The sequence below is a fragment of the Equus przewalskii genome, chromosome 17, assembly GCF_037783145.1.
Source record: "Equus przewalskii isolate Varuska chromosome 17, EquPr2, whole genome shotgun sequence".
Lineage (NCBI taxonomy): Eukaryota > Metazoa > Chordata > Mammalia > Perissodactyla > Equidae > Equus > Equus przewalskii.
In genome coordinates, this window is record NC_091847.1 from 2,665,801 (window position 1) to 2,690,189 (window position 24,389).

General features: G+C 40.3%; 1 protein-coding gene across 2 annotated transcripts in view; it reads right to left on the reverse strand.

Moving 5' to 3' along the window:
* Positions 1–24,389, reverse strand: part of UGGT1 (UDP-glucose glycoprotein glucosyltransferase 1) — a 117,089-nt gene that overhangs the window by 20,581 nt on the left and 72,119 nt on the right. For both annotated transcript variants that reach the window (XM_070580963.1, XM_070580964.1), the window contains 14 exons: positions 22,970–23,176; positions 22,071–22,202; positions 21,159–21,289; positions 18,275–18,370; positions 13,999–14,101; positions 13,036–13,115; positions 11,833–12,022; positions 7,399–7,557; positions 6,792–6,877; positions 4,945–5,029; positions 3,712–3,800; positions 3,101–3,205; positions 1,534–1,618; positions 67–249 (listed from right to left, as the gene is read on the reverse strand). In XM_070580963.1, coding sequence (XP_070437064.1) covers positions 67–249; positions 1,534–1,618; positions 3,101–3,205; positions 3,712–3,800; positions 4,945–5,029; positions 6,792–6,877; positions 7,399–7,557; positions 11,833–12,022; positions 13,036–13,115; positions 13,999–14,101; positions 18,275–18,370; positions 21,159–21,289; positions 22,071–22,202; positions 22,970–23,176 — 1,731 coding nt within the window. The remainder of the gene's footprint in view (positions 1–66; positions 250–1,533; positions 1,619–3,100; positions 3,206–3,711; positions 3,801–4,944; positions 5,030–6,791; positions 6,878–7,398; positions 7,558–11,832; positions 12,023–13,035; positions 13,116–13,998; positions 14,102–18,274; positions 18,371–21,158; positions 21,290–22,070; positions 22,203–22,969; positions 23,177–24,389) is intronic.

A 24,389-nucleotide genomic window follows, 5' to 3' on the forward strand; every position in this document is an offset into this window, starting at 1 on the left:
TACAAAGGAATAGCAAGCCTAACGTCTTTAAGACAAACTGTTTAAATCTGGCCTTTAAGAGCTCACCTGATCAGCATCCACAAACAGGAACTTGTCGACAACCAGCGGGAAGAGCACGTCCAGAAAGAGGATCTTGTAACCCCAGATGATGCGCTGCTTCTCAGTCTGCTGATGGAGCCACCGGGGCCATTTGTACTGAACAAGCTCATACTGGAAACTGTACTCGTTTGCCATGTAAGGTATAAACTCCTATTTTTAGACACAGGGAACAACAATCAATCATCTATTTTGATTAAAGAAACCGACTTCATAATGTAAGTCGACTGTTGTGACTATGGCACAAGTAAAGCACAAAGGCCGTGACAGGGTCTGTAAGGAAACACGGCACTGACGCACGCGTGACTACGTAAAAGAACGCGTGCCAACTTCTGTCATGTCCCCACTTCCTACGACTTCTGATCACCGCGTGAAGTGACAGAAATCTTTAACTGAAGGCTTTTAGATAACTAACTTACATTTGTGTGTTCGTGTGTGTATGTGTTTAAGGAAATGAACTTTATTTTTCTAAATGTGACATCAGTAAAACATTTTTTGAGCTTGAGTTTTTTTAAAGATTGGCCCTGAGCTAACATCTGTTGCCAATCTTTTTTTTTTCCTTCTCCTTCTCCCCAAAGCCCCCGTACATAGCTGTATATGCTAGTTGTAGGTCCTTCAGGTTGTGCTATGTGGGACGCCACCTCAGCATGGCCTGATGAGCGGTGCCCTGTCTGTGCCTGGGATCCAAACCGGGGAAATCCTGGGCTGCCAAAGCGGAGCGCATGAATCTAACCACTTGGCCACAGGGGCAGCCCCTGAGCTTGATTTTAAGCCTTTCTCACGGCTAGGTCTAACCCAGGGAATGACATTGCAAATCCAAATACTCTGAACAAATTTGTTGCCAATAAGTCTTTCAGATTTGAAATACAGATGCCTTCAGGGAACCAGGAGCGAATTTCTTATCCAAGGGAGATATCACTGAATACATCGAAAGTTGTTTAGTAAATTCTACAGAACAACAGCAAAAACGATGCAAATAAATTGATTTAGATGTCAAATACTGACACAAATAAAGGAGAACACCGTCAAGCGTGTTGTGCGTTTTGCAGATGAAGCCTTCCTTCCTTGGATTACCGGGTAGCTGTTCGGGACAGAACTAAGCCTCCTCCTCACTGGAACTGTGTTCTACACTACACTAGGACATGCATGCTCAGAGGAAGAAAACAGCATTTCATCAGAACAAGAGACACACACTCTCCTCCCATGTCACCCAAGCTTCCAACAGGCCACCGTTTTGTGTTTGGTTTCAGAACAACTGTTCCCCCCAAAACAGGCCAGTGTGAAAGAATGATCAACACAGAAATATGCAACTGAATTAGGACAAACTAATAAAAGGAAAACTTAAAAATTATACAGATAAAATAGAGGTAGTAGAAAGTATACTATACTGCACATATCTCCTTGGTAAGAGGTCTTCCTTTTCCCTGAGGAACAAACCTTAAATGTGGGGGACAAATAATTCTTCAAGAACCAGAATTTCACAGGAGTCTTGGTGTTCTTCAGTACTGAGAGCATCATTATGCTGCCAAACAAAAGCAAATAATCATCATCTTCCAATGCCTTTTAATCTCAGGAAAATCAAGTCAAGTCAATCATGAGACCATGAAATGTTCTTCATGGCAGAGCTAACCAGTGGTTCAATTAGACAAAGAAAGATGCTTAGTGACGGAAAATTCACTTATTCCTTCCCATAAAGTGATCACTGAACGGGAAAGAAGGACGGTTTCTCACCTATAAACATGTACCTAATTGATAAAGGCAAATGTTTTAATCATGTAACATATTTAAATAAACTGCTTCACGAACTGATATATTAATTAGGGTACAAATGAATAGGAGAGGTTATGGTTGACTGACTACATCACTCTAAAAAGAAAACTTGTAAAGCCATGGCAGCTGTGTGTGCCTGCACCGCCTCCCACAGCCTGGACCCGAGGCCCTGCCAGGAGGAGAGCAGGGAGAGGCTAAGGGGGGCAAACGGCTACAGCTGCCTACAGGATTTCCTACTCTGAAAACAAACAAAAACAAATTTTGAGTCAAGGAACTTAATTAAATTCAGTTATTACTAACACCTGACGCTATTTTAGTGAGATACTACTTCTAAGGAACAGGAGGGCTAAACAGGAGTAACATGATATTTGGATTATTTGCCATACAGTCACACAATGCTCACCGCCGGAGACACGTTCTGAGAAACGCGTCATTAGGTGATTCTGTTGTTGTGGGAACAGCACAGCGTGCACTCACACAGACCAAGACGGTCTAGCCTATACACACCCAGGCTGCACAGTACTAGTCTTACGGGACCTCCGTCGTCCATGCGGCGCAGCAGCTACGGAAACGTCGTTATGCATGGTTGACTAGACTTGTAGTGGATAATTGGAAGTAAAAAGAACTCGGGCGTTAGCAAAGTCACTCTCAGGCAGAGGCACATCGTCATGGCCTTCCTGATCTCTGGCCACAAGGCATTCCTGAGGCCCTGCCCATGGTGACCACTGTGTCAACCAGCCCAAGCCTGTGGCCTCTCCTGGCCCTGGCCGGGTGACCTCAGGTGAGTCCCTCACCTCTGAGTCTCAGTCTGTCTATGCAACACAGGTGTTCTTTTGTGAGAACTAAGATCCCTCCTAGCTCTAAAATCCTATAGATTTCTAGAAGGTAGGTCCATGGCTCTGTTACACTTCTATTCTCTATTTTAACTTCCTAATTTCTGATTTAAGCAATGCTTGATAGCCAATTATACACCATTATTATAATGTGCGCACAGTGATATTAAAGGTTTATAGCCTTATAATACCTATAAGATGCATTTACTACATAGCTCAACTTCCTGAGGTTAACCAGATCAAAACAAATACAATTATATAGAATAATCTATTCACAATCTTCAGAACTGCTTCAAATACACAGAAGTACAACGTACAGAATCCCATAAAACTTTTCCTCTCTAAACAAGAATAACGTGATAAATTCATTCACATATACTAAAATGATCAACATGACTAACCGAAGAAATCTCTCATAGAGGTGACCAGATGCAACAGAGAAAATATTAATTATGTCATCTTTATCTTGTTTCACTTCTTCAGTCTTCTGTCCTCCCGTAAAGCCCCTATAATGATAAAGGTAAAAACAAGAACACTTGAAATGCTGGTACAGATTCCTCTTCCTTCTCTGGAGGGCAATGCAGAGGGAGTAGACATGAGGGAGAGAGCACGAGGCCAGCAAAACCACCCCACAGGATAGATAGTGAGAAGGATGCTGCCTACAAGGCATCGCGTAGCTTCAGGAACAGACTGAACACAGGCTCTTCCACAGAATGCAATCCATACAATGGGAAGTAAACTGAGCAATTATCAATCAACTCTCCAAAAAGCAGGCACAACCCAACAAGAGTCAAGAAGCATGGAACAGAAGTCACTTCACCATGAGAGGACATTAACCTCTTTCAGTCAAGAGGCAAGTACTCATCTACTCTAAATATAAGTGCCTGATTTGGCTGTAAAGAGCTGAATCTGAAAGGCACAGACAGCATTATTCTACTCAACAAAGGGAGGGATGGTGCTTTCATCTCAGTTTTTCCTTTAAACTATTACTTTTCCTATGATGCCAATTTACCATTTGAAGGAGTCCCAAAATCCAGATTCGTTCTCATTGGTTCCATCACTCAGCAGGTCTTCATTCACCATGTCTGCCTTCTTCTGAACCTGCAATCATAGGTGATGACTCATTCAACCTATTGGGTTTAACAGGCATTAAACTGATTTTCACTGGGTGTACACTGAGAGTATTGTCAACATTAGGGAATTAATTCTCCCACAAGCAGGTACAACCCACCCCGAGTCTAGACGAATTCAACAGAAGTATTGTCACGTCTCATGTTAAAACCTTAAGTGAGGAGACAGCAACCTCTTTTAATTAGACAATAAGTGTTTCCAGCTTGAAAAACAGGCAAAGAAACTCAGATTCAACTGTGTAGGAAATACAGCCTGAGTAAAAACAGAAACACAATGCTCCAAGCTCTCCGCACGTTCTGGGGAAGAGCGCCGCCGCACGAGTTCTGACTGTCAGCAGCCATTTCCCGCCCCAGCCTTCTCTCGGGATTTACTCGCACAAGGACAGGCTGAACTGGCCCTCCAGCACTGGGACCATGTTTCTGCTCAATCATGTGTGTGTGGCCTGCTTTAAATTTTACTGTGTGCAATCATTATTTATCCTCTAACACTTTTTACTTGAACTTAAGGCATTAAGAACCTCAAAATTCTGAGAATACAAAGTAGAAGTAAGAAGAAATTAAATGAAGCTGCCATATATTACTGTTGAAATTTTCACTGGCATTCTCCCCAATTTTCTGAGAATAACATCATCACTAATAATGTGAATTATAGCTATGTAAGCCACACAGTATCCATGAAAACATTTTATGACAGATGAGACTTGCATTGCTCACTGAGATTACCCAAAAGGTGCAGCCTCGCAGTTGAGGAAAGCCACACACTCATTTACAAAAGACGTGCTGCATTTGAAGTAGCATTCCTGTAACACTACCGAAAATTCCAAAGGTGAACTAAAGTCTGGGGCGGGTTTCCTTTTTCCCCCTCAGATTTACCGAAATATAAGCGACAAATAACACTGTAAATTTAAGGTGTGCAACATGACGATCTGGTAAAGGCACATACTGAGACATTATTACCACAATAATAGCATCATTACTGGAGTTAACACATTCACGCCCCCTCAGAGTTTGGGGCTGGTTTCCAGATACCTATTTTTACATAACAGTTACTGAGTACCAGATTACTGCTGCTTTCACCAACTATAATAGAGTGCCTGCCTTAACATACTGCTCACCTTCACTTTAATAATTTTGCTCCTGAAGTTGTTGAGGACGACAACAACTTCATCGGCATCAGGCGGAGAATCTGTACCGTCGTGGCTTAGAAAAGACAGGAGAACGTAAGATAGAGATTACAAATCACAACCTTCAAAACACAGTAAATGGTCCGACATCAATCCCCCATATTAGTCCATCATCTTTATCATAAAGAAGTTCTCAGAACAAAGTATTTTCTCACAACCTGCAGGAAGCCCTTTAAGGTCCACAGCAACGCTTATCGAAATCTATCCTTCACAGTGAGCAAGCCACTCAGTCACAGCCCAAACTCCGTTCCTGAGTCCCCCTCAAATTACCTTGCATAGAGAAGCTCCCAGTGCTGGCAAGCTTGTGACGAGATCTTAACCACCGTCTGTATGCACAAGGTCTGAGCCAAGTACAGTGCTTTCAATAAAAGAGTGCCTGGGGGCACGGGCCACGCTGCCCAGTCACCAGACCCATCGCCTCTACTCGTTAACGGGCAAGCAGCAACACATGGCCCCGCTGCAGCTTTGGAAAGGCATCTCCCCTCCCCTTCATCGGGAGGCACACAACCCGCCAAGCCTAGGCCCCGTGTTCAGCCTGGTGCCCGCGCTCCGCAGGAAGAACTACAACAAACTCTATCTGCAGGCGGACGGGGCGAAAGAGGAAGAATTTTAAATAACATTTCCCTACTAACCAGCCATAATGCCGAAAATTTCCAGTCATCAATTTTCAAGGTGTTAACTGTGAAAGCCAAGATAAAACAGGAATTCCCTGGAATCACTGCCATCCAGCAGAGTTCTCAGGTAAAGGTAAGATTCTGATGCGGGCAGGAGACACTAGACACTGGGAATGCCCAATGGGAAGCACGGAAGGAAGAGGGCCCAGATTCCAGGAGGAGACGGGTCGGGGGAAAGAGTGGCCAAGAAAGGGCACGCAAAAGAGACAGGGTTTAGAAGGACAACAGATAAACTTTTTATGACAGACTAAAATTTGGTAAAACCATATTTGGCAAAAATATTATTGGGAGGGAAATCTACTACTTATAATGAAGATGTTATTAGAATACAAAAGTCTTCTATTTCCTAGGTAAGAAATATGCAGAAATCCACATTGCTTTCCACGTGTCAGGTAGGACGCCATGGAGCTCAGATGAGGACACAAGCAGGAGGATGATTTCAATAAACGCTAATGGAAATCATTCCCTAAATACATGGACATAAAGTCTTTTCACATAGCTTAAAACTAATTTAAATTGTGTTAAGCAGAATTTAGAACACAGTTTTTTAAAAGGCAGTTTAATTTTCTTAAACTAATAGTCAGTTGCAGCAAACCTTAAAGCAAAACCCTGGCTGCTGACAGAACGCTCTGGGACTATTTCCATACGACCTCAGACAGAAAAGACCAGTGCCAGCACCAAGGGTCCAAGGCCAAAGTGACATGCACTGTGACTCTGCAACTCACTCAGCGGCCAGCAGACTATCTGGGTAGAAAAGCCTGACTGCTCTTCATGTCTTTTCTCCTTTCTTGAAATGACTCAATTTCTCACCTGCCTAGGTTTTCATCACAATGACAGAATGATTTGATTCTGGGATACCATTAGCACAAAGGAATGACTGAAGAGTGAAATTTGACTACACTTATTAGTATTTATACCACTTATTATCCAACTATACCTTGACAATTCTTCTATATTTAATTTCCTGGAAAAGCATTGTTTCATCACACATACAAGTCTAAATTAAATTCTTTTCGCCTGGCTAACTGCCGGTGTAGTATTCAATTCGAGCTGATTCTCATTGCAAAATGTTCTGAAAAACGCCTCTGCACCACTGAAGCCTACCTGTAGACCCTATAGATATCCTCCGAGCGCCCCTTCCTTAGCCTGAGGATCCAAGCGCCCGGGTTGGCTTTTAACTGGAAGTAGCCCTAGGACAAGAAGAAAAGACAAATTTTAGTTCTCTCTGAAATATCAAATGTTGTTTCTGAGGGACAGTTATTTCTTTTTCTAAATTAGAAATTAGATAATTTACCTACATTCTAAATTAGATAGTTAACAAATCAGTGCAATTCTTAAAAAAAAAATCTACACATTAGAACCACCAGCGAGTACAGGCCACTCAGGCCGAGAAGCCTGCCTCTAGCCGCACTTCAGGGAAGCATCAACATGCGACGTGCCAACAGCTAGCTGCAAACTCCACACGAGAGAAAAACGCTGTCAGCTCATAAGCAACGCATTTCCAGGGGCCCATCTGGGCAGAGCAGAATATTGTAGCATGTTGTCTTCTGACACGTAATTCCAGTCTACGAGTTTAACTAATTTTTATATTGACCAAATTCAGTCAGCCATGAATTTTAATCTCATGTTCAGAACGCTAATTGCCCATCATAAATAATAGTGCCCAAATGAATGTGACTCAGTATCCCCTCCTGATGGACTGGTGATTTACCAGATTGGCCATCACGATGGTGTCCACGATGACTGGGCTGGCTGAAGTTCCCAGAGTGAACTGCAGTCCTCTCGGGGGCTGGCCTGTGGTGATGTCATAGCAGTGACCTTCCAGTAAGAGGTACTCCAGCTCATATTCAGCAGCCACCACGCTGTCCACCTGCAATTTCAAAATCAAATCACTTGAAGACTACGCAGCAACAAAAAGAAACCAACTACGATATATGCAACAACATGGATGAATTGCAAATGCATTACACAAAGTGAAGGAAGCCAGACATAAAGGGCTACATACTGTATGATCACATTTATAAGATATTCAAGAAAAGGCAAAACTATAGTGACAGAAAACAGACCAGCCACTGCGCTGGGCTGGGGCAGGGGGCACTGCCTGCAAAGAGGAATGAGAGAACTTTCTGGAGTGATGGAAATGCTCTACATCTTGATTGTGCTGGCGGTTAACAATTGCATATAATTTTAAAAACTCAGGTGGGTTGGAAAGAGAGTCAGGAAAAAGGACACAGAAAAAACAATAAGGAGGTTATTCCAAAAGTACAGACAAGAAGATAAGACTCCGATCCGGGAAGGTGATACGGGGAAAAGCACACCCAATAAACTGCTGAAAGAATGTATGGATCTAAAAGCTAAATAGTGGAGAAGACAGATAAAGACAACCCCACAAGGATTAACTTATATGAGAAACAGAGAAACAATGAGAAAGAGCAGAAAAACATCAGAGAAAAAAATGCAAATTCATCTTGGCCTTTAGAATATAGCTGAAAATATTGCCATTCTAAATGCAAATCCCCAAAATGTAATGGCTACATAATGGCATAAACCATTCATGTTCTGCACCAACTGCCTAAATTATTGCTAATTCCTTGCAGAAAAGACAATAGAACCATAGGGTCTCAGGACAGCTTGGCTTCAGCTAATTAAAGAGTTTCTATCCCAGGCTTGTTCAGACTTGGTTTGGAACCCTATCTACTGCTAATAATGTACTATTTGAAGCTGAACATGTTACTGCAACACTAAATTCTGAAAGTCCAATAATAAGAGCTTAGAAGTAAACCTCCATATGCCCACAAAGTCCTGGGCTCTGTATTTTCAGTGGAGTGCAGAGAAACTGGAGGAAGCCTAAGAAAGAGCAGCAAAAACTCTGAAGATATGGAAGAAACCTGGTTTGCATTCGATTCTATACTTCCTTGAACTGTTCTTTAGTGCTTTTCGGGGCCATTTTATAATCCCTTCAACAAAAGCTGGTTCCTCAAGGGTACAGACTGTATTTCCTACTTATTAAAAATATGATGGATAGGACTAGGGTAGGAACAAGGCAAGTGTATGTACACACTCTCTCTCTCTCCCCCTGCCCCCTAACTTAGCACCTAAGGGATTATTCTTAAAGAAACTATTTCACCTAATGAAAAAAAGGCTGAGAAGTCCTTTGGTAACTATCGTCAAGATTCCTGTCTCCCACTTCCCAAGAAGACAGAACCAGGAAACAGGCTTCAATTGAAGCAGGAAATATTTGGGGCAGATAGAGAGACAAATGTCTTAAAAAGGAAGGAGGCTCTGAGACATTATAAACTCCTTGAAAGTAAAGACAATGTCTTTTTTTATTTATTTTTTTGGGGGGGAAGATTAGCCCCGAGCTAACATCTGCTGCCAATCTTCCTCTTTTTGCTGATAAGCCTGGCCCTGAGCTAACATCTGTGCCCATTTTCCTCTATTTTATATGTGGAACACCTACCATAGCATGACGTGCCAAGTGGTGCCACGTCCACACCCGGGATCCGAACCGGCGAACCCAGGGCCACCGAAGCAGAACGTGCGCACTTACCCACTGCGCCACCGGGCCGGCCCCAAGACAATGTCTTTTACTTCCTCTGTTAACACACTCTGAGCTAGGCACAGAGAGTGAGGACTAAGGAGAGGGATGAGTGAAATTACACTTATGAGCTCTCCATCTTGGAAGACAGATTAGGGGAAAAGGACCTTAGAGACTCAAAACACAATTATATGGAAATAAATGAAATCGAGAACAGAAAAACAATAGAGCAAAAGCAATGAAACCAAAAGCTGGTTCTTCGAAAATATCAACAACTGACAAACTTTCAGTTAGACTGATGAGGAAAAAAAGAGAGAAGAGCCAACTTACTGAAATCAACAAGGAAAAGGAGACATCACCACTAAACTTAAGTATAAAAGACTCTAAGAAAACGCCATGAATAACTGTATGCCAACAAGGCGGAGAAGCTAGATAGAAGGGATAATTCCTAAGAGATACAAACTCCAGAAACTGACTTGAGATGAGAGAGAAAATTGAAATAGATTATAACAAGAGAGTGAATTAATAATTTTAAAATTTCCCAATTAGGCAAGAAAATTAAACAAAAGGCATCCCGATTGTAAAAAAAGAAGTAAAGCTACCTCTATTTGTAGATGATGTGATCTTATACAGGCTTGTATACTAAGAACTACAAAACGCTTTTGAAAGAAAGACAAGACATAAATAAATGGAAAGACATCCCATATTAGTGGATCAGAACACTTAATACCACTAAGATGGTAACACTCTCCAAATTGACCTAGGGATTTAATACAATCCCTACCAAAATCCCAACAGCCTTTTCTGCAGATATTAACAAGCTGATTCCAAACTGCAAAGAATCCAGAATAGCCTAAACTATCTTGAAAGAGAAGAACAAAACTGGAAAACTCACTTACCAACTTCAAAACTTACTACAAAGTTATAGTAAACAAGACAGTGGGTCTGGACAGACACATAGATCAACGAAATAGAATTGAAAGTACAGAATTAAACCTTCACATTTAGGGTTTTGGGGTTTTTTTCTTTTTTAAAGATTGGCACCTGAGCTAACACCTGTTGCCAATGTTCTTTTTTTTTTTTTTTGCTGCTGCTGCTTCTCCTCCCCAAAGCCCCCCAGTGCATAGTTGTATATTCTAATTGTGAGTGCCTCTGGGTGTGCTATGTGGGACACTGCCTCAGCATGGCCTGCTAAGTGGTGCCCAGGATCCAAACTGGCAAAATCCCAGGAGGGTGAAGTGGAGCGCACGAACTTAACCACTCAGCCATGGGACCGGCCCCCACATTTAGGCTTAACTGAACAGCGACAAGGGCACCAAGACCATTCAACTGGGAAAGAACAGTCTTCTCAACAAATGGTGCTGGGACAACTACATACCCACACTCAAAGAATAAAGCTGAAACCCCACCTCACACCAGACACAAAGATTAACTCAAAATGAATCAAAGGCCTAAATCTGAGTTTAAAATTTTGAAAAGTCTTAGAAGAAAACATTGGAGTAAAACCTTTGTGACCCGGGATTAAACAATGGTTTCTTAGATGTAACACAAAAAAGCACAAACAACAAAAGAAAAAAATAGGTAAATTAGACTTCATCAAGATTAGAAACTTTTGTGCTTCAAACAACATTATCCAGAAAGTAAAAAGACAGCTCACGGAATGCAAGAAACTATTTGCCCATCATATATCTGATAAGGGACTAATATCCAGAATATATAAAGAGCTCTTCCAATTCAACAAAAAAAGACAAACCAATTTTAAAAAATAGGCAAAGGATTTGAACAAACATCTCTCCAAAGAAGATATACAAATGGCCGATAAACACATGAAAAAATGCTCAACATCATTTGTCATTAGCGCAGGAATGGAAAATGGTGAGGTCACTTTGGAAAACAGCTTGGCAATACCTCAAAAGGTTAAACACAGAATCACCATATGATCCAGCAGTTCTACACCCAAGTATGTACCCAAGAGCAATAAAAGCATTTCCACAAAAACTTGTACACGAATGCTCATAGCAGCATAATTCATAACAGCCAAAAAGTAGGAACAACCCAAATGTCTACTGATGAATGGAGAAATAAATGGTGGTACAGCCACACAATGGAAAATTACCTGGCATTAAGAAGGAATGAAGTACTAACATATGCTACAACATGGATGAACTTTGAAAATAATTTAAGTGAAAGAAGCTAATCACAAAAATACATGATTCTATTTAGATGAAATGTCAGAATAGGCAAATCCATAGAGACAGAAAATAGATTAGTGGTAGCCATGGGCCAAGGAGAATGGGGAGTGACTGCTAATGGGTATGAAGTTTCTTTCGGGGGTGATGAAAACATTCTAAAATTAGGTAGTGGTGATGGTTACACAACTCTGTGAATATACTAAAACTACTGAACTGTATACTTTAAAACAATGATTATAGTATGTGAATTAGATCTCAATGAAGCTATTTTTTTAAAATACAATTATACCTGAGAACTACTGTCTCAGAAGCACAGCCAGACTGCAATCCAGCCTGCTCAGTCACAGACTACCACCACTACATCTTTAACAGGTTTTACACACGATTTGATACTTGGTAGCAATGATATTCTTACCTCTTCTAAATAAATATTATCAAGATCATATGGTGTCCTGACAGACTCTACCATCCAACTCTCAGGTGTGTTCAAATTCAGAGTGAACAGAGGAGACTGTGGCATATCCAAAAATTTTGCTATTGGACCCTTGGCAAAGCTATTGTCTGAAGTGAAAGAAATCTCTGGTTCCAAGACATAACGGTAAAAGCTGAAATTGAAAAGGAAAATGTTAGTTTTTTTTAATGCAACCACAGTCCTTGAGTTTACAGTGATCCACACAGGTAAACAACTGGCTTAAGACAACCTAGATTTGGAGGGGTAGCCTTCCAGACTGAGAAAAGTGTTTCCAAAACCATCTCTTGATCTAATTATACCTTCTGTGGTTGTTGCAGATGCAAGAGAAGAGCACGAGGGACAGGATTGAGAGGGGAGGCCATTCTTTCCTGTACTGCTGTGGGTGGCTGCTCTTGCGGTCGCGAGCATTTCCTGACCGCATGTCTCCCTTTGGTGAGAAAAATTAGTTTTTCTCTTAAAAACAAAGTCCTAAATGGTGACTGGGTTCTCAAGCGAGCCCTGAAACCACTATACGTCATAATTGAAACCTTTCTCCTATACAAAGACAACGGTGACAGCTGTCACTTTCAAACACTATTTCAATTCACAGAACACAGTACATTTGCAAGTGAGGAACCTCTCATAGCCCCAACACGTGCTACACTATTACTATTAACTGCTTTTTATCTAACTTTTTCATAAATGACCACTCCAAAGCTAAGCCTGCTCAACTTCTCAAGAAACATGCAAATGAGCCTCAGCAGGCTTCTGATGACATAGTCCACTAGAAATGACTGTTCTTCTAAGATGAAAAAGGAGAGACAAGTGTCTTTCTGTACCAAAACACGTTTTAACTAGATAAATTAATAGTTACATTGATTCAAATGTTTGAAAACTAGAAAATAATATAATCCTGCCCAGAAAAAACAAAAAGACAGACAAGCACAAAAGCAAGTAGCCTGAGTTCATGCCACCTAATCGCGCCCAGGCCACACTAAGTTCTTAGAACTTCTGATTAGAGCAGAAACTTAGCAAAACTGCACATTCAGTAAATGATTTTTTCAGACATGACATCCCTCTGTAAACACATTTGATCCTTAACGCTCAACATCAGCTTTCAGGTTTATCATTTTTTCAATTGGTGACTTCTTAAACAGTTTGTTTTACCTTTTTAGAGGCATGTCGGAAAGCTTAGATTGGCAGTTCATAAATACTCTTAGATTCATGTTGATCAGCTGAGTTAAAACCTAAAAGAGCAAACCAGACGACAAAACATAAAATTTTTCCTATAGAGAAAGTGACTAATATTTGAGGCAAAATATTTACATTTTCTCTTCAGAAATTTATCACTTAACCCTGAGTTAAGAGAGAGAACATTTCTTAATATCTCAAGAAAAGATGCTAAGATAACAAACGCCATAACGTCTGCAGTGGAAAAATTTCTGGAAAACACAACTCTAGCGCACGGTCTAATCACAAGTCCATATCACTTGGACAAACACCTGAGAAGGGGGCTATTGCAAATCACTGCTCCCAGGAAAGCAACAGATGGAGAATGGACACCTGTCTACACAAGGAAAACTCGAAAGGTTCCTCAGGGCAGCTTACGTACTAGAGTAAGAAGAAAACATATACATATACCCACAAAAAAGGTTCGTTAATTATACTTTGATAAAACTTTACCCTTAAACAAACACTACTCAAAAAAAATGTTGAGGCAACTGTGTTTTGGCAGAGCTCTTCTAAATTTTTACAAATTTTCTTAAAATTGTAATATCTTATACATAGTTAAAGGACATACTACAAAAAAATGCTACTTAGAAAAAAGGAAAATGATAAAGCAGAATTCTTTTACCATTTTACCTCCTCACCAGTATAAATTAAAATATGGCATAAATCAATTTAATTCAAAGACATTTTGCTCTGATAAGGACGATAACTGTTTTTCTTAATTACATGAAATAACCAACCAAAGGTTCTGAAGTTGTTTTCAGAGCCACCACCCATCTTTAGGAAGGCCTTTGCTCTGCCCAAGGTGCCCTGCAGCATTTCCAGGGCCCTTTGAAGATGACGAAGAGAACAACGACACTCAGAGTCACAGGGCCTGCGACCACCTGCAGCCGTCCCTACCAAAAGCAAGGGGGCGAGTCTCTGTGCTTCCCTGGTGACGGGGTCAATGACAGCCACGACATCAAAGTATGTCTCCCCTTCCTTTGGCCTCAGCTTAATTGCACTGCAGAGATCAAAAAGATAAAACATGAATCTGGAGAAAAACAGGAAACAGATTTTTGGGTTTTTTTTGATCCAGCATAACCTATCAGCCCTCTTAGCATTTCAGGAAAAATTTGAGATCTAGAACAACAAGGCTACATGGTGATCAACTGTGATCACGTCTTCCTCAAAGTCTGCAAAACCCTCTAAAGACTCAGGTTAACTCAAAATGGATTGAAAGATTTGTGCTAAGAGAAGAAAACTAGATTGAAATTGCATTTAACCAAAAAGTGCAAAAAGCTTCTGACATTTGTTTTTGACAGTTACAGAAAATTATGACAATTTTTATTACTTGGCAACAAGGCTATGAAGAGAGAAGAAACACACTGATTTTTTTAAATAATAAAATAAACATTAGAACATTATAGAAAACTTGAAAAAGAGAGAAAAAGGAGAAAATAATCATAAAATCTCACCATCCCAACTCAACCACTTTGTGGCATATTTTTATGTAGTCCTTCTTAAATGCCTATCTAAAGATCAGCTGTATCTACAGAATATTTGCAATTTTGTAATAATTTCCTTCCTTCTCCCACCACCTTGTCGTAAAGATTTTTCCATATTGTTACATATCAAATACCCTGAATAAGAAATAATCTTCTATTTATGAAGTGACTTTGCCACAGTTTACTTAAGCTATTTCTGATTGCTGGACATTTCGATGGCTTTCAACCTGTAAATAACCTTGCACAGCCAGCTTTTTTCAGACCTGTAAATTTCTTTAGCGTCAACAAAGTCCTAGATAGGAGATTACTGATTTTTTGTGGCTAATATATATTATCAGTCACTTTTCCCGAAGAACTAAACAAATTTACCAGGCAAAGAAACGAACTTCACCACATCCTGTCAGCATTAAGTTATATGTATTTCGCCTGTTCTGAATAAGCGAAAACCAACAGCTAGTCAGGTTTCAGTTTGTACCTCTAGGATTTCTGGGGAGAACTGCATTTTCCCATAGGTGAGGTTCCAGTTGCATGGCCTCCTTCTGAAGTCACATTGACTTAGGTGACTTAAGAAGAGCAGGAGCCTCTGATACATTTTTAAAAGGAATAAACTTGCAAGGACTTAAAAATACACCCAATTTTCCAAAAATATTAATTGCTTAAATCAATGCTTATCCTTGTTTGCTCTGAACAATATTTTAATGGAATTTCAATGTTTATGCAAGAACATTTACCCAGTGGGATGAAAACAAAAGTGCAAAATAGAACATAACTAATAACACTGGGAAACTATAATTTAAATGGTGATAAAGGCTGTTTCCAATCTTAACTGCTTTAGAAATAACCATTGGAACAGCTTTGACTGCGTGCAGCAGATGCTTTCAATTTTTCTTATTAACATTTCCAGGCATCAATAATTACTCCAATACAACAAAAGTTTTTTTACTCTAATACAGCTGTTCTCAAAGTATAGCTCCAGACCAGCAGTATCAGCTTCACCTGGGAATTTGTTGGAAACAAACTGGCAAGCCCCACCGCAGACCTACTGAATCAGAAACCGTGCGGTACATCCAAGCAATCTGCATTTTAACAAACTCTCTAAGCAGAAGGCAAAGCAGGAGAGCTACCGTCCTTGGATAACATGGACCTCTGTGCTACTCTAGAATTCCAAAAGGAAAAGCTCCTAAGAGAATAGCATCATACAAACTCTCACAAAGGGAACAAGGAGAGGAGATCCAACAGTCCTCTAGAGAGAAGAGCATCTCATCAGGCCTGCCCAGGGCAAAACCTGTAAACCTGGCAGGTTTGGGACAGAGTTCTGTACGACACGTTCATATTCGGAGCCAGTGTTCTAGGTGATCCAGAACAAGCATACCCAGAAACTAACTCTGTGAGGTCTTTTAACCACCTCAATATCTTTATAACAAAAAAGAGGGCAGGACAAAAACCAAAAAAAGAGCAATACAGTCACGTGTTGCTTAACAATGGGGATACATTCAGAGAAATGCGTTGTCAGGCGATTTTGTCATTGTGCGAACATCATGGAGGGCACTTACACAAATCTAGATGGTACAGCTACACACACCAAGGCTCCAGGGCACTAATCTTATGGGACCACCATTGTAGATGCAGTCCGTGACGGACTGAAACATCGTTTCACGTGCACGTTATGTGGTATTGGTGTGGAAATTGAGAACAATATAAACGAACAACATCATGTTTACGTATCCTCACTGTATTGTCAGAGAAAAGACCAGGATAAGGCCAAAAGCGACAGACATAGGAACAAAATTTGGGGATCAGGCACACTTCCGAGAAGCGAGCAGAGCAAATGTCAAAGGACACAGTGCTGCACCAATCCCAGGAGTCACCTGGGGGCGTCTCGTAACGATGCAGGCGCTGACTCAGCAGGTCTGGGCTGGGGCCAGAGACCCAGCATTCCCACAAGCTCCCAGATGATGCCCTGCTGCTGTTCCATGGACCACATTCTTAGGGCAAGCGTATACATAACCAATAATTCAGACCGTTTTGCTTCTTGCATAAATAAGAAACTTCTGATTTAAACATAACAAACACTCATTTTACTAACACAACCCTAATGAGAAGAATTTCTCTAAGTATAATTTGTATCATAATAGAACTTGTAATTAGGGTATTTTAATTACATAAAACTCCTGGGGAAAATGATGTTCTGAAAAGGGAAGAGTTCTTGCTCAGTACTCACTACCCTGGCTATGAAAGGCAAACAACATGGCAGGTCAGTTAGGAAATATGTTTGCTGCAGTAGTAACCAGATGATGAGTTACTTCCTGAAAGTACACAGAGTGATGAGAAGATGGGTGCTAATGGGCAAAATCCAACTAGGGATATTAGCAGGGAGCCACAGAAGTCTTCACCCTCTGCCAACAGAAGAAATTAGGACACGCAGCCAGGGAGAAAGAAGAGGGTCTCCACTCCAGCCTGGATTTGATCCCCACAAGGACCAGCTGTGAGAAAGCACAGGTCAGCTAAACCAAAGTCAAACCTTACAGACCAATTGAATCAGAATGACCGAGGAGCAGGGTGCAGGCTTCCCTGTCGAAAGCCGCCCTGGTGACTCCAGGGCGCAATCTGGATATACTCCTGCCTCATAAGGCGGGGCCACATCTATCAACTGCAGGCTTCTTCCTAAAAACAAGTCAGTCTTAAGTCTAATCATCAGGAAACAATCCAGACTGTGGGACATTCCATAAGACAACTGGCCTGGACTCTTAAAAAAGCCACTGTCATAAAAGACAACAACAACAACAACAACAAAAAGCACGGAACTGTGGCTAAAAAGACACAACAGTTAACTGCAATGTGTGATCGGAACCAAAACAAAAACAAATCAGTTGTAAAGGGCCATTACTGGGGCACAGGGGAGATTTGAACCTGGATTGTGCATTACTTAATATTACTGTGTCAAGGTTAAACTGCTGAGGTATGCTCACAGCACTGTGGAGGAGCTCCCAGTACTCAGGAGACACATGCTGAAGGATTCAGGCATGACGTGTAACGACGTCTGCAATGCACCTTCGAATGGTTCAGAAAAAATGTGAGTGCGGGTATGTTTGTACAAAAACATAGATATACATCATACACACTCTACAGACACATACACGTTCATACACACACACACATACAGACGACAGATAGACGTGGCATAGCACTCCCATTTGGGAAGCTAGCTTAAAGATATTTGAGTGTTCAGTGAAATAGTCTTTCAACTATTATCTAGGTTTGAAAATTTTCAAAATAAAAAAACTGGAAAACAAAAGGCAAGGACTTTCTCATAATGCTAAACTTATTTTTATTTTATTGAAAACAAAGCAGTTTTCAATAAAAGATGAAGGAGACAAGTGCTCTAACAACTTCCGTTTATTCTTGACTGGCAGAAAATTACAACTAACTTGCTTCATTAAATGCTGTTTTCTAAAAGGGTGCATTCAGAACTAGTGCAGATTTATTTAGAAATAAATGTCAACTTTTATGCAACTGAAATCAGTATATGAATTTTACATATGAATATATCTAAAACTGCACGAGACAAATTTTTCATTCCTATAAGAACTTATATACACATTTTATATGGAAAAATAAAGGAGCCAAGGTAAAGCCAACCTTGAGTTTAATGTCCAAGAATATGCACAAATTCAACGTTAATTCTATACCTGTGTCTGTCTTCAAAAAACTGGTACTCGATTCTTGCATCTCCTTTTGGTTGAGCTGACAGGAGAGCATCCACCTTCATTACCAAGTCACTTGCCCTGAAAGATGAAGGTGAAAATTTAGCATCTCTTTAACTGAAGGTTTTTCCAATAATTGCTGAACATAACGTAATCAGCCTAAGTACTGAACGCCGAACAAGATGGTTTAAAGAAAGCATGAACTTTGTACTAATAGGCATGAGAAAAAGTACTGATTTTGTAACTGATTAGTTTCATAACCTTGGGGAAGGTACTGGCTTTTCCATATGTGAAACGGAGATCACCCCTACTTCGCGCGGCTCTTGTAAAGCCTGCACTGGCTCAACAGGGGAAGCACCTGGCTCAGGGCCTGGCCCACACACACTGTCGCTGAGTGCTATTTACATTCTCCCTCATCCTCTTCTGAAGAACTTTATTACTTCTTATGAGTACTGGAGTAACAACTCACCGGAAAAAAAATTCAAAGAGAAAACAGAGATACACCCAATACCGTTATTAAGAAATAAGCACTGATAACATTTTGGTTCATGATTCTTCTATATTTTAAATATATATATATATATACACAACACACATATATATATATAAAAGTAGGATTATATTATTTGGTAACCTGATTTTTCATTTAACAGTGTATTATAAACATCTTTTTGTTGGCTAATAAATATGGGGTCCTTCAATATTTGCAACGACTACATAATATTATATTATGGATATACATTGAACATCTAGATTGTCTCCTATTTCACTGTTACAATCAACACTGCAGTGAACAACTTAGAAAAGCAATTCTGCTTTCCCCCCCTCTTCTGGATTTCTAACTGAAGAAGATCTTGAACTAAATCATAAGACTGAAAAAAACGCACTAATCCGTTGAACCGAGGACTAAATTCTAAGAATTCTCAAAGAGCACTTGTGGACTTATTTGACCTGGAATCAAGCCTATACTTTTTCTCACTGAAGGAAACGACTATATCAAATCGCCTCTTTTGGTACTTCTCAATACTAACTCTGAATACATGTGATACAGGCCATTTCCTGTGATGTGTCAACACTGCCACAAAACCTGGCCGTGTGGACTGGGGAGAAGAGGCAAACAAGGAACTCCCTACAGGCTCCTGAAGCACCAGGAACCAAGAGCCTGCAGCTGAGCTGCAGAAAGCTGAGGATGGCCTCCTGGCTGCAGGTATGGGGCATGAATCGAAGCTGTGGCTGCCACAGGGGGGCCTCCCCAAGGTGGAGCCGCGCTGGCACTAATGAAAACCCTAGGCAGGCAAGGTAACTCTAAGAAGCCTATCAGTTTTACCATCAATCTTTTGACAGCCCCATGACTACCTTATTTCCCTCAATTCACCCAGGACAGACCCAGAGCCATCTCTGGTTGTTGAAAGGCAAGTCTTTTGTGCATAATCTGGCAATTGTATAGTCCACAAAGACTCCAAGGGGCTCCCCACAAAGCCTCCAGAGAGAGGAGTGATCCAAGGGCACACCACACCAAGTCTATGCCCATGACATGGTGGCTTCAAGGCATGGAGGACCTCCTGGCCTGCATCAGGGAAGTGTTTGATAGGCCGGAACAAGGGGCACCACTCAAGAGTCACTGAGGTAGGAGGGAACCTCTGTATTGGTAGCCCTAGTATTGGCTGAGAGCAAAAAAGATTCCTTCCCATATCACACAAGACTTCGGCAGCTATCAAAGTCAACACTCCACTAAGACCTGCATCTTGAACCCTGCAGCAGGATGGTATATGAAAAAGATGAAGGAAAAACTCAGAACATTAAAATTTTATATCCTCCAACTATGCATGAAAGATGACAGTATCAAGAGAGTGAAAAGGCAATCCACAAAGTGGGAAAATATCTGCATATCATATATCTGTAAGGGATTGATAACCAGAATATATAAGGAACTCCTACAACTCAACAGCAAAAAAATAAACAAACAATTCAAAATGAGCAAAGGACTTGGATATTCTTCCAAAGATATACAAATGATCAATAAGCTCATGAAAAGATGCTCAACATCACTAATCATTAGGGAAGTACAAATCAAACCAGAAGGAGAAACTACTTCATACCCATTAGAATGGGTATTTTCAAAAAACAGAAAATGGCAAGTGTTAAGGGTGTGGAGAAATCAGGACCCTTACTCACTACTGGCAGGAAAGTAAAATGGTACAACCTCTGTGGAAAAAGATATGGATGGTTCCTCAAAAACCTAAACACAAAAATACATCCTCCAACCACACATTCATTTGATATTCAATGCAGAAACCATGTGTATATGACTATGGGCTCCAGTTACACAGCAGGTATATGGACCAGCCAAATAATTTATTTTCTTCCATTGAGAAATAACTTACTAAAATATATTAGCTAATAATAACACTGAAAGAATAAAAATAAAAAACCAACGATAACTAACTCATCATCACCTTTGGAGATGCAAGGGAAACAACTCACTATTCCAAACTAGTAAATAAAGGAAAAGAAGCATTTGACCTGCCTTTCCTTCCCTGAACAAAATAAAACTGAAGGGTAATTAAAGAGATAATGAGGTTACTTAAGTATTCCAACTCACCCCTCTACTTTTGCATATGTTTGAAATTTTCCACAATCAAAAGTTAAAAAAAAAAATGGAGAGAACTAATTAAGTTCTTTAAATAGTTGGCTACAAAATAAATTAACTTGTTTCAACAGAAGCATAAACAAATACTTGAAGAGCATTATTATATTTTACAGCTGGAAATAAAACATCTTGGAGTAGGCTGCATGAGGAAAGTCCAATTAATATAGCCCCTATGACATGGACTCTGACATAATTAATTTCTTGTGTGGCAAAACTTACACATCTTCTTCCACCCGAAGCTGTTGAATATGAGATTTGATTTTCTGTCCCGAAGTTTTTAAGATGATATTTTCTAGGAGGTGGAAATCGTCCTGATTAAAGAGCTCACTATCCTCCAGTGGCCCAATGATCTGCGAAGAAGAGCAGGGTGGTCAGTGTTGGATCAGCAGGCCAGAACAGCCTCTGCTGTCCTCAGGCCATCTTATAAACCAGTCACTTCAAAGACTCAACCTGTTCATGTCTACACAAAATTAATGAAGAGAGTAAAAATAAAACCCACATCAATTCATAGTTACTTATTTACTTATGAATTCCTTGATGACAGAGTGTAGACTTATATACTTTATAATATTTTTACAGTAAGCAGACTCTGAAGTAAACAAAATAGCAACACAGTTTTCATTATTCTCACTGAATATAAATAATAAAGCCAAAATAGAGACGTAGGGATAGATATCAGAGATTTTACTCTAAACGCTAAGAGTTTAAACTTTGGTGTGTCCACCAAGTCTCATTTCAGCGGCTGCAGATATTTACGAAATAGTCTACGTCTGAACCCATTAAATTCATGTAGACTGCACAAATTATAACACGGTCGCCACGGGGGATGAACACTTCATGTATCAAAGGCCTTATTGATCCACATTCCAAGAGCCACCACATTCTCACCACCTAACGCAGTGGCAGGACAAAGTTAAACAGCAGGAAGGTCTCACACAGGACATTTATGTCAAATGAGTAAACTTCCTTTGAAATAGGAGAGTAGAAATGATCATCAGCACTGCAGAAGCCCTAATCACCTTTGGAGACAGAGCGGCTCTGTCTGAAGAGCGTGCTAGCTCCAGGAGAACGCTGTCAGACTGCTCACTGATCTAACTGGAAGGCAAGCTTGTCTCAGGACAAAATCCTCACCCTTCCATTGCTGATCACCGCCCTCTGTCCCTTCTTCAGCTTCAGAACATCCCTGCAGTACATGGCATGAGACAAAATGAAATCCATTTTGGAAGACTCAAAGACCTCTTTAAAAAGACTGAAATCCATGCCCTAGGAAAGTAATTGTTATTAAGGAAAAGTAATTGTTATTAAGTAAACCAGAAAAACGTATAATCATAATGAATAAATCATAAAATCCTCTTTTAGTGGAAAGTAGTAACTAATTTTAATAATTAACATTACGATGTCTCCATTCTCTACTCTCCCTCCCATTTTCCCCCACCATCCCACTTATCAAATAATGCTTATTTCCTTGAACAAGTCTTTTATGTGATTGTTCAATTGCCGAACTACTGTTCATGATACCTTCGTTCTGCATTTTAAAGTCTTGCTCACTTCAAGTGAGAGCCTTTTTTCTAACTGAAACATCAAGTATATTCATCATTTTATAAGAAATTTTAAAACTACAAAACACTTAGTCAAAAGTACATAGTATATAAATGAATCAACATTAAAAACACATCAAGAACACAGAAGCGTCCAACTCATTGAGTGACTTAAATCTCAGTTTTCTGCTCCATAAATAAATCAAATATTGTCTATTCTTTAAAAACTATACAAAATAAATGGCTTTGTGCTTAAAATATACATAAACTCATATCACGCACATCTTGAAACCTACCAAGTTTAAAAGTAATAAAGGGAATGTGGCAGAATTATTTCTTCTTAGAGAGATTCTTCCAACTTAAAAATAAATTCTGAGACTCAGAACTAGAATCACAAATCCTGATCAGGAACAGGACACGGCAGGCCCTGGGGGCGAACTTCTGTTGTAAATAACAGAAGGAGGAAGCGTCACGCAACGCACAGAGACTTACCCCAACAGAGAACTCCCCAATGTCAGCTCCTGCAGCCAGGGCCTCTGCAGTCTCCTCCTTGGCCATTTTTGTGATGAAGTTCTTAGCAGAGTTGGAGGTCTGCGTTTGCAGAGCTGTCCAGATTGCTCTGGAGATCTGAGTGTTCTCATAAGTTACATCGTCGCTAGGATTATTGATCATGCTTATTCTAACATTGTTACTGGATTTCTATTTACAAAATGGGAAATAAGAGTTATATGGTAGATATTTTGAACTTGAAAAGTGGCATTAACACCAGTCATATTCCATAAGCAGCAAATGATACTTCTCTTAAAAGTCTTTGGTAGTTCTCCTCTGCATAGAGAAAAAATTAAAATGCCGCAGTCAGGCATTTGAACCCCCCCATGAACTGGCCCCTAGCCTACCTTTCCAACTCCATTCTCACCATCCCTGTAAACAGAGCATCCATCCAATACACAGCCCTGTGTCTCCCCGGTGCATTCTGTATTCTTCTAGTACTTGTCATGCCTCACGTTGGCATGCGAGCCCCACTACAACCCATCTTCCCTTCCCTAAGTCTCAACCACTCTTCAGGTCTTTGCTCAAACCTTTCTTTCGTTCACATGGCCTTTCCAGATTTCTAGTAAAAATTAATCTCTCCCTGGGTAAAAAGATAAGAATCCACATGGGAGAAGATATCTGGGACCCACAAACCCAAAAAACTGCTTATACCAAGAACATAAGCAAGAGAAATTCATATTTATGTGTATCCAAAGACACATACAGGAATATTCATAGCAGCATTCTTCAGAAGCCCCAAAGCAGAAACAATGCGATTGTCCGTCCATCAAACAGATTAAACAACCAAGCAAACAAAACTTTGTGGTACAGCCATGATACAATACCACACAATGAAAAGAACTACCACTATCTGTAATAGCATGGATAAATCTCAAAAATGTTGAGTAAAGAAACTACACACAAGAAATACGTATTATAAGATTCCATTTAAATAAAGTAAAAACAGGCAAACCTATTCTACAGTGTGAGAAGGGGGAACAGAAGGGGGTAGTGATGGGGCCACATGCAGGGGAGGGCTTTCAAGAATCTGATCGTTCTCTGTTTCTTGACCTGAGTGGTGGTCACACAGGTGTGTTCATTTTGTGACACTGTGTTATCCTGTGATTCACGCACTTCTTCTGAATCTGTACTTCCCTTAAATTAAAATAATTATTTAAAAAATTCAATTCTCCCTCCCTGTTCTCCCACTCTCCCACCACTCGGATCATTTATAAATCTGACTGCCGCATATCTATCCACTTTCCTTCACCTTGATTTAACTTGGAATTGACCAACGCATCTAGTCTGTTTCCTTAGACAATAAAGGCACTCAGAAATCACCTATTTCAGTATCTCAGTAAGCCTCTTTGGGACACAGGGT